Source organism: Cinclus cinclus, chromosome 33 (assembly GCF_963662255.1).
Source record: "Cinclus cinclus chromosome 33, bCinCin1.1, whole genome shotgun sequence".
Classification (NCBI taxonomy): domain Eukaryota; kingdom Metazoa; phylum Chordata; class Aves; order Passeriformes; family Cinclidae; genus Cinclus; species Cinclus cinclus.
In genome coordinates, this window is record NC_085078.1 from 2,770,902 (window position 1) to 2,781,001 (window position 10,100).

General features: G+C 66.3%; 1 protein-coding gene across 1 annotated transcript; it reads right to left on the reverse strand.

Annotated features, from left to right (window-relative positions):
* Window positions 1-1,105: 1,105 nt before the first annotated feature.
* RCE1 (Ras converting CAAX endopeptidase 1) lies at window positions 1,106-5,718 on the reverse strand. Its single transcript, XM_062512018.1, has 9 exons — window positions 5,546-5,718; window positions 4,975-5,077; window positions 4,781-4,864; window positions 4,293-4,371; window positions 3,808-3,975; window positions 3,513-3,584; window positions 3,147-3,209; window positions 2,613-2,785; window positions 1,106-1,767 (listed from the first exon to the last, which is right to left on the reverse strand). Exons 1-9 carry the CDS (start codon window positions 5,716-5,718, stop codon window positions 1,204-1,206), a joined length of 1,479 nt encoding a protein of 492 aa, XP_062368002.1. The 3' UTR covers window positions 1,106-1,203.
* Between the last annotated feature and the right edge of the window lie 4,382 nt (window positions 5,719-10,100).

Genomic DNA, 10,100 nt, shown 5'->3' on the forward strand with positions numbered 1-10,100 from the left:
CCAATCAACCACCGCGTCTGGCCCTGCTCGGCCCGGCGCATTGATTGGCAGGCGAATTAACTAATGAGATCGGAGCGGCGGGCACGCCACGCCGCCAATCAGCGCTGGGGGGCGGGGCGTCGGCAGGCCGCGGCTTTGTGGTGAGCGGGGCCGGGGGCGCTGGGGGTTGAAACTGGGACAAACTGGGGCCAACTGGCACGGTCTGGGGCTGACCGGGACTCGTGGGGCCGTGCTAGGCCACGCCGAGACTGACTGGGATGCACTGGGGTTCACTAGGATTGACTGGGATGGACCCGTTCGGGATTGACTGGGACCCGATTGGTGACACCAGGCCCCAGCCTGGCCGAACCGCACTGGGATTGACTGGGCCGCACTGGGATTGCCCAGATCGACCAGCTCCTCTCCCTGTGTCCCCTCTGCCCCCCAGAGACCCCCCCCCCCCCCCCCCCCGGGATCACCCCCTTTTCCTCACCCCCAGCCCCTTTGTCACCCTGTATTTTCCTCCCAGACTCCCGGAATTCCAAACCGCCGATCCTTCCGTTCCCCCCTCCCAAGTTCAATCGCCCCCAGCCCGATGGAGCTCCCGGAGCGCTGACTCCCTATCTGCACTGGTTTTTCCTCAATTTTCCCCATTTCCCCGCAGCTCCATGAAGTTCCCCAAGCACTAACCCCACCATTTCCTTCGATTTCTCCCCATTTTCTCCCCGTTTTCCCCCTTCCAGCCCGATGGAGTTTCCCGAGCACCACCCCCACCATTTCCCCCCCTCCCCATTTCCCCCCTATTTTTTCCCCCGGTTTCTCCCCGTTTTCCTCCTTCCAGCCCGATAAAATTTCTCGACCGCTAACTCCCCATTTTCGCCCGTTTTCATCCCGTTTTCCCCGCAGCCCGATGGAGTTCCCTGAGCACAGCCGGCAGCTGCTGCGGGGGCTGCGGGAGCAGCGCTCCCGGGGAATCCTGTGCGACTGCACGGTGCTGGTGGGCACCGCTCCCTTCCCCGCGCACCGCGCCGTGCTGGCCGCCTGCAGCTCCTTCTTCCACCTGTGCTACGCCGAGCCGGGCGGTGCAGGAGGGGCTCGGGGAGCCGTGGTGGCCCTGAACAGCGACATCGTGACCGCTCCGGCCTTCGCGTTGCTGCTGGAGTTCATGTACGAGGGGCGGCTGGCGCTGGCGGCCCCGCTCGAGGACGTGCTGGCCGCCGCCAGTTACCTGCACATGAACGACGTGGTCAAGCTGTGCAAGAAGAAGCTGCAGGCGAGGGGTCCGGCCGAGGCCGACAGCACCAAGCGCGAGGAGGACGCCCCCAGCCCACCCCCGCCGCCCCCGCCGCAGCCTCCACAGCCCCCGCTGGGCGACGCGGGGACCCCGCCGGAGCCGCCGCTGGTGGACGCGGCCGACACGACCCAGCCAGGGGTGGGGGGCGAGCGACCCCCGCCCAGTCCCAGCAGTTCCAGCGAGGCCGCGCCGGGGCCCGGAGCCGCTCCCCCCTCCGCGGGCGGGGGTCCCTGGGCCGCGCCCCTCGCCCCGATCGGTGCCATCAAGGCCGAGGCCATCGTGATCTCGGACGAGGAACCCGACGGTGCTCGCCGCCCCCCCGCGCCCCCTCCCCCGCCGCCACCGCCGCCTCCCCCGCCCCGAGCGGCGGGATTTGGGGAGGGGGCGGCGCTGGGCCCGGCGCTGGGGGGGATGCGGGAACCGCTGTTCTTGGCGCCGCTGGAGCCCCGCGGAGGCTTCGGGCTGTTCGCCGAGGAGGCCCCGACGTGCCCCACCTGCGGGAAGACGTTCTCGTGCTCGTACACGCTGCGGCGCCACGCCACCGTGCACACCCGCGAGCGGCCCTACGAGTGCCGCCACTGCCTGCGCTCCTACACGCAGTCCGGGGACCTGTACCGGCACGTCCGCAAGGCCCACAGCCACGGCGGGCCCGCCCGCGGCCCCCGCGACCCGGCCCGCGACGGCGACAACCCGCCCTGACCTCCGCAGCCGCCCGGGAACGGGGATGGACCGAGCCGAGCGGGGCGGCAACGGCGGGACTTAGACGGGGCCAGCGGGATGGGGACACCGGCCCGGACCGGGGACACCGGGACTGCGACACCTGTACTGCCCTGAAGCCACCGGATTGTGACACCTGCTGTGACAGGCCCACAGCCGGGACGGTGACAACGAGCGGGGTTCGGGACCTCCGGGACCGCGACCCCTCCCCGGGGGGAAGCGGAGGGTGACGGGGGGGCGTGGTCTCGGTGTGGGGGCGTGGCCACGCGCGGGTGTACGGGGGTCACGTGCGAATAAAGCGACGGTGGCCCAGGCCGGTGGGCGGAGCCTAGGGGGGCGTGGCCCGGCCCGTTAGTTGCGTTTCCGTCCGGTTGGTGAACGGGGACAGCGCCCCCTGGCGGCTGGGAGGACCTCGGGGTGCAGCCCCAAAGGCCTCACTCGGCGCCGTCCCAGTTCCCTCCCAGTCCATCCCAGTGCGCCCCACAAGCCTTAAACCACTTTAATCACAAAAATAGACTCTGTGCGGCGGCTCCTATAAAAAGGGGGAGGGTTTGGGGAGGGGCAGGCGCCCCCCCCCCCCGTGTCAGGAGCAGGAGTGGGGGTCCCGGCAGGGGGGGCGCACCCCGAAGAAGGCGGGCTCGGTCAGGGGGTGCAGGAGCAGCAGGAAGCCCAGCACTCCCAGCAGGTACGCGGGGAGCAGCGCCCGGCGCCGCGGGTGCCCCAGGGCCGCGCCCAGCGCCGGGAACCCCATGGAGTTACAGAAGGAGTGACACAGCACCGGCCCGGCCAGGTGACCTGGGGACAGGGAAATGGGGATTGGTACCCCAAAAATACACCCCAAAAACACCCCCGGCTTCTGCTGGGATCGTCAACCCTCCCTGGGATCCCAACATCTCCCCACATCCCACCCCCCCCCACCACTCCGGGAACGCCATGGAGTTACAGGAGTGGCACAGCTCCGGTTCCCCCAGGTGACCTGGGGATTGGGGACCCCAAAATCCACCCTGAACACACCTGGGGTCAGTGAACCCATCCCCCAATCCCCCCAAAATCCACCCTGAACACACCTGGGGTTAGTGAACCCCTCCAGGCCCCCCAAAATCTACCCTGAACACACCTGGGGCCAACAAACTTCCCCCAGGCCCCCCAAACCCACCTGTCCTGAGGAACAGGAAAGCCGTGTAGGCCCCGAACACGGCTGTGTAGGAGAACTGGAATGCTAGGAGGGATAAAACCGGGGTCAGGAGCCCCCCAAAATCCCCCCAGACCCCAAAATCCACCCTCCACCCTTGCCAGAGACTCAGAGGCACCACAAGGCCCCAAAAATCTCACCCTGGGCACCCCAAATTCCCTCAGTACAACCTAAACTCCTTTCAGTCGTCCTTGGATGCCCCAAATCTTCACTCTGGACACCCCAAATTTCCTCCTGGACACCCCAGATTCCTTCTGGACATCCCCGAGAACCATAAATCCCACCCAGACACCCCAAATCTTCACCCTGGATCCCCCAAAACCCCCTCACCTGCTGCCATGAAGATGCTGCCGACGGAGCCGTGGCGGAAGCGGAGCTGCTCGATCACGTGGTGGAAATGGGCTGGGGGCAGCAGGATTTGGGGTTTTTTGGGGGGGTTGGGGGTTTTGGGGTTCAGGAAGCATCCAGAGGTGCAGGGGAGGGGAGTCAGTGGGAGTTTTGGGGCTTTTTGGCGTTATATTGGGGTCCCACTCACCAACCCCAAAGAACAGGATGCAGGCCAGTATGGCGGGGTTTTGGGGTGAGCTTTTGGGGTAATTTGGGATATTTCTGGGGTTTCACTCACCGACCCCAAAGAAGAGGGGACAGGCCAGCACAGCAGGGCCGGGCCCCGTGCAGGGCACCAGCATGGGCAGCATGCAGGCCCTGAACACCAACTCCTCTGTCAGCGGCGCCACCACCTGGTTCCGCAGCCAGCGCACGTCCCCCAGGCACAGCGCCCACACCCGCGGGTCTGGGGGACCCCAAAAACCCCACAGAACTGAGCCCCGAAATCCCAAACCCACACAGGTCCCCAAACCCAACAAACACCCCAAAAACACCCAAGAAATCCACCCCAAAGTCCCCCAGAACTGACCCCCAAAGTCCCAGAGCCCCACAGGCTCCCCAAACCCAACAAAAACCCCAAACCACCCCAAACTCCCCCATTTCACCCACAAAGACCACCCCCCACCCAGTTCCACTCCCCGTGTTGGGGACCCCCTGACCTCCAAAACCCCAATTCCTGAGCCCCCCAAATTTGTGCCCCCTCCCCAGATTGTCTCCTCTTACCCAGGACCACCCTGATGCCATCGAGCCACCGCCAGGGACAGTCCATGGACAGCTGGATCAGAGGCCCTAGGAACAGGATCTGGGGGACCAGGGGGGATTTGGGGGGAGTCAGGGGGGTCGCATCCCCCTTTTCCTTCCCCTAGGGGGGGGTCAATGAGGGGGATTTGGAGGGGGGGGTCCCTGTTTTCCACCCCATACCTAGCATGGGGAGTGGGATCAGAGAAGGAGGCAGGATTTGGGATTTGGTGGGGTCTAGAGAGCTTTGAGGGTCTCAGAAAGGTTTTGGGGGGTTCTCAGTGGGTTTTGGGGATCCGGGGGATTTGGGTGGGGAGGAGGTCTCAGCCCCTCTCACACACACCCTGGGGCCACATCTGGGGCTCTGGCAGAGGGTCTGGGGGGTCAGTGAATCCTGGGGGTCAGGGAGATATTGGGCATGTCAGGGGTGTCCCGGGGAGGTTTTTGGGGGGTCGCAGCCCCCCCAGACCCACCATGGTGAGCAGCAGAGGCAGCAGCGTGGCCGGGACGAGCCCCTCGAGGCGCAGCCCCAGCAGCGCGGGCAGGGGGGTGTCAGCCTGGGGGAGGGGGAAATGGAGGGGGGTCAACGAGGTTGGGGGGGGGGGGGGGGGCTCTGGGACCCTCCCCATCGATTTTAGGGGATTTTGGGGACCTCCCCCAAGCTCACCTTGACCCCCGTGAGCTCCTTCCAGAGCCACACCAGGGCTGGGGACAGCCCTGACACCACCAGGACGCTCGTGAAGCGGCGCTTGATGACCGAGGGGTGGTCCCTGGGGAGACGGGGGAGGGGGGGGTGGGGGTCCGGGGGGGGGTTTGCACCCCAAAGTTCCCGCCCGATATCCCCCCAACACCTCCGGGCACTGAGGAGACCCCCCCGACCCCCCCCCCCAGCCCTTCTTTATGCACCGAAAATCCCCCCAAAATCCCCAAGGGCCCGTCCCAACCCTATGGACACCCCAGGGACTGCAGAGACCCCTCCAAAGGACCCCAAATCCCCCTCAGAGACCCTCCCCATGAACCCCATAGGACCCCCCCCCACCCCCAATACCCCGTCCACTCTCCCACCCCCCCCCCCAAATTCCTCCCCAGGTGCTCCATAGACACCCAAACCCCTCCCCCATCGTCTGTGCACGCCCCCAAACCCCCCAGGGACCCCCCCAGACTCCCCAAATCCCCCCGGGAACCCCCGAATTCCCCCCAGATCCCCTCTGGGACCCCCCGAAGCCCGCAGGCCGTACCTGGGCAGGGGGCTGCCCCACACGTACAGGCTCCCCACGTAGGAGCAGGCCAGGCTGAGGCAGCCGAGCACGGCGGCCCAGCAGGGCCCGGCCCGCGCCGCTCCGGGGGCTCCGGGGGCCGCTCCCGACCCCGGCCCGGCCCAGGGGGAACCGGGGGGCTGCGGGGCCGCCATGGCGGGGGCGGGGCCTGCGTGGGGGCGGGGAAAGGGGCGGGGCAGAGGGTGGGGAAACGGGGGTGGGTGGGGAGATATGGGCGGGGCCTATGGAGGGGGCGGGTGGGGTTATGTAAATGAGGTTCGCCAGCTGGTGGGCGGGGCTATGAGGGAACTGGGATGGAGTAGGAGGGACTGGGAGAGACTGGGGAACTAGGAGCGGTCTGGGATTAACAGGAGAGACCAACTGTGGGAACCAGGAATGACTGGGATAACTGGGATTGACTGGGGGAAACTGGGGTCGATGAGGACAATCAACATTAACTGGGGGAACTGGAACTGATGGGGAAATTGGGGCTGTGAGAAGTAACTGGGAGTGACTGGAGGAAAAGAACTGGGACCAACTGGTGTAACTGAGATAGGGGTGCTGGGATGAGCCAGGGCCGGGTGAACTTGGAGGGCACTGGGATGGGAGGGGACTCTGTCCTGTCCCTCAGAGCGTCCACTTGTCGAGGTCCTGCAGTTGGGGGATCCCGGGAGTTACTGGGGGAGGTCCGAGGGTCCCAGGTAACCCCAGAGGATGGAGGGATCCCAAAACCCCACCTGGCCTTGGCTGCTCCGGGGCCCTTCCTCCTCCTCCTTCTGCTGCTTCTCCCTCTGCCCCCGGCGCTGCTTTTGGGGGGTCCCTGGGGGGGGGGGGGGGGGGGGGGGGGGGGGCAAAGGGAGGATTCAGTGCCCCGGAGGGGTTTTGGGGACCCCCTCACCCCCCGTTTTGTTTCTCACCCCCACGGGGCAGCCCCGGCCGGTGCGACACCTCGGCCCATCTGCGGCGCGCGGCCACCGCCAGCGCCGGCGTGTCCTGCACCTGGGGGGGACACAATGACGCAGGGGACACCCCCAAACCTTCCCCCCCCCGAACCCCCAGAACCCCCAAACCTGCAGGGTGCCCAGGCAGGCACTGCGGAAGCGGGCGCTGGAGCTGGCGGCCACCACAGCCGTGACCGCGGCCACCGCCAGGGCCTGGGCTCGGGCCACGCGCTGCTGGGCCTGCAAGGGGGGGTTTGGGGGTCACGGGGGATTTGGGGGGGTCGGCGGGACCCCCAAAACCCAGCACCCACCTGGTGCTGGCGGCACAGCCCCCCCAGGAGGGGGTGCAGGAGGGTCCGGAGCCCCCGGGCCAGCGCGGGGTGGCCGAGGCGGAGCGTGGGGTCCAGCTGGGCCAGGAGCAGCCGGCGCAGCCCTGGGGGGACCCCGGGTTTGGGGAGGGGGTTCCTGGAACCGTGGGGGACACCCCCCAGGATCGGGGGACAACCCCAAAAACCTTGGATTTAGCCCCCAAAACCTTGTGGTCAGCCCAGCTCGGGTGGCTGAACTGGAATGTGGAGTTTGGGGGGGATGCATGGGGGGGCACCACAAAATCTCGGGGACACCCCCAAAATCTTTGGGACAGTCTTGAAACAAGGGGACAGCCCAGGGGAAACCCCCAAAGCATGGGGGCAACCCCAAAATGATGAGGACTCCCAGGACTTGGGGACAACCCAAGACCTCAGGGACAGCCCTAAAGTTTGGGGACCCTCTTGAGTTACAAGGACACCCCCAAAGCTTGGGAATACCCCAAAATCGGGGTCCCCCCCCTTACCTGCGTCGTACCCCCCAAAGGGGTCCCGGTGCCGCAGGAAGAGGAAAACCAGGAGGGTTTTGGGTTCCCCCTCGGGGGGAATTTGGGGATCCCTGTCCTCCTCAGGGGGGTCCCAGCACACCCCAAAGGTGACATCGGGGGGCACGGGCTCTGTGGGGACAACATGAGGGTGCTGAGAGGGGGAAAACCCGAAATTCCCCCCAAAAAGCCCTGGAATTCCACGGACCTTCCTCATCCTCACAGGATCCTCGGGGGTCTGTGGGGTTTTGGGGGTCCGGGGGGGTTTTGGGGTTCAGGGCGGTTGCAGCCAGGCCGAAGCCCCCCCAGTCTCCCAGCAGAGAGGGGTCCCCCAGGGTTGGGGGGGCTGGGGGGGGCACGGGGACCCCTGCGGGGTCGAACAGGTAAAGGTGGGAGGGTCAAGGAGAACAATGGAGGGGGTGGAGCCCCCCAAAATCCCCCAGAACCCCAAATCCCACCTCAGCACCCTGAGACACCCCCCCCCCCCCCTCCCCCCCCCGGACAACCCCAAAACTCCTCCTGGGCACTTTGAGATCCCTGCTGGGCACCTCAAATCTCCCTGGACCCCCCAAATTCCACCGTGGGCACCCCAAAACTGCTCAGACACCCCAAATCCTTTCCTGAACACCCCAAATCCCACTCCAAACACCCCAAACCCCACCCCAGGTGACCCCAGCCCCGGATATTTGCACTTGGCTGAGGGGGGCTCCTGCCCCGGGGGGGGTCCCGGGGGGGCTGAGGGCGCTGACCGGGAGCAGCTCCAGGTCCCCCCCAAAACCCGCGGCTGCCAGCGGGGGGGGCACCGGCAGCGGCACCGGCGCCCCTGGGGATGGACGGAGGCGGCTGCAGGGCGGCCTGGGGGGAGCAGACCAGAACAGACCAGTTCAAACCAGTACAGACCAATCCAGACCAGTACAGACCGGTTCGGACCGCTCCAGACTAGTCCAGGCCCATCTGTCCCAGACCCACCCCCTGCAGCCCAGTTCATCCCAGTTTGACCCTGTACTGCTCCCCCTGCCTCGTCCCAGTTTATCCTTCTCTGTTCCAGCCTGTCCCAGTTCGGCCCAGTTCATTCCACTCTATCCCAGGATCACCTCACTGCATCCCAGTCTCTCCCAGTCCCTCCAGGTCCCATCCCAGTCCCCCCTCAGTCCATCCCAGTCTCTCCCAGTCCTTACCCAGTGAAGTGCTGGCTCTGCACCCTCAGCCTCATTCCCGCCTGTACCCAGGGGGGCTCCAGTCTGGGGGACAAAGAGGGGGGACCCCAATTAGGGGGTCCCCAGGACAGGGTGGGGGATCCCAGTTTGGGTGTCCCGAATTTGGGGGGTCTGGGGAGGTCTCACCCCAGGGTTCTGGATGTGACATTGCCATCGACGCTGACACAGAAATGAAATTCGACCTGGAAAGGAAAATGGGGAAGGGGGTCACTGGGGAACCCCCCCCACTTCTGGGGACTCCCCTCAGTCCCCCAGGACCCCCAAACCCCCCCGGTACCTCGGGGTGCACGAGGCTGGTCCGGTGCAGGAGCCACCACAGGGACCTCCGGGTGGGGGTCAGCGGGAGGGGGTGACAGATCTGGGGGGGCACGGGGGTACTGGGGGGGACCCCAAAATCCCCCACGACCCCCAAGGGGGGCAGATCTGGGAGGGCTGGGGGTGCCCCACTACCCCCCAAGGAACTGGGCCTAGGTTAGGGGGGAGTCCCACCCCATCCCCCCACTCCCCCCATGTGTTTTGGGGGGGTCATAGCCCCCTCCGTGATCCCATTTCCCTACCCCCGCCCGTGACCCCATTATTCCCCCCCCATTCCCCCCCAAATCCAGGCCACCCCGTCTATTTTTATCCTCCTGCCCCAATTCCCACTCCCGGAGGGCTCCCGGGCCACCCCCGACCCCAATTCCCCTCCCCCCAAGGTGACTTTGGGGGACTGGGAAAGAGAACAGAGAGAGAGGGGACCCCAAAATCCCCCCCAGCCCCCCCAAAACTCACCTGGAAGCTCCTTTGCACCTGAGCCTGGGCCAGGATCCGCCCGCAGCAGGGGGGTGGATTTGGGGGAGCTCCTGTCAGCTCCTGCACCCCCTGGGGGGCTGGGAGGGATTTTGAGGGGGAATTAGGAGGAGTTTGGGGAGGATTTGGGGGGGTTAGGGGACCCCCGGTGGGGCTGGGAAGGAGATTGATGGGATTTAGGAGGTACCCATAGAGGTTTGGGGGGACCTTGGGGGGGGCTCTTAAAGGAGTGGGGGGGGGATTGGTCAGGGAGGGTCAGGGGGTCCCAGAGAGGTTTTGAGGGGTCTTTGGGGGGTTTTGCTGGGGGTCTCTTACCCCCCCCCAGCGCTTCAGGGTCAAGGTCACGGCCGAGGGGTCCCGTGGCTGCCACTGGGAAGAGTTGGGGAGGTCAGGGGGGGTTTGAGGGGATCCTGGACCCCCCCCAGGACCCCCAACCCACCTGTGAGGGTGCAGGGGGACCCCCCCGGGCCCCCCCCTGCCATCAGGGCCACCAGCAGAGCTCCCGTTCGGGGCTTCCCATTTTTGGGGGTCCCCAGGGCCACCAGGAGCTGCTCCAGAACCTGCAGGGCCAGAAGAGGTGGGGAGACCCCCAAAAATCCCCTCAAAAATCCCCCAGAAATTCCCCAGAGCTCCTTTCCCAAGATCTCCCCCCTTTCCAAGTGAGCCCTGACTTACCCAGAGACCCCCAAAACCTCCCCAAATCTTTCTGGGGACCCTCAGCACCACCCGTGACCCCCCCA

Bases quoted from the DNA above. Each gene is read 5' to 3' on its own strand.
- RCE1 (XM_062512018.1), bottom strand. From the start codon at position 5,718: ATGGCGGCCCCGCAGCCCCCCGGTTCCCCCTGGGCCGGGCCGGGGTCG. The intron at 3,976-4,292 runs GTAAGAGGAGAC...GGGGTCCCCCAG, and splicing joins TGGCATCAGGGTGGTCCTGG to ACCCGCGGGTGTGGGCGCTG. The intron at 2,786-3,146 runs GTGGGTTTGGGG...CCCTGTCCCCAG, and splicing joins TTTCCTGTTCCTCAGGACAG to GTCACCTGGCCGGGCCGGTG.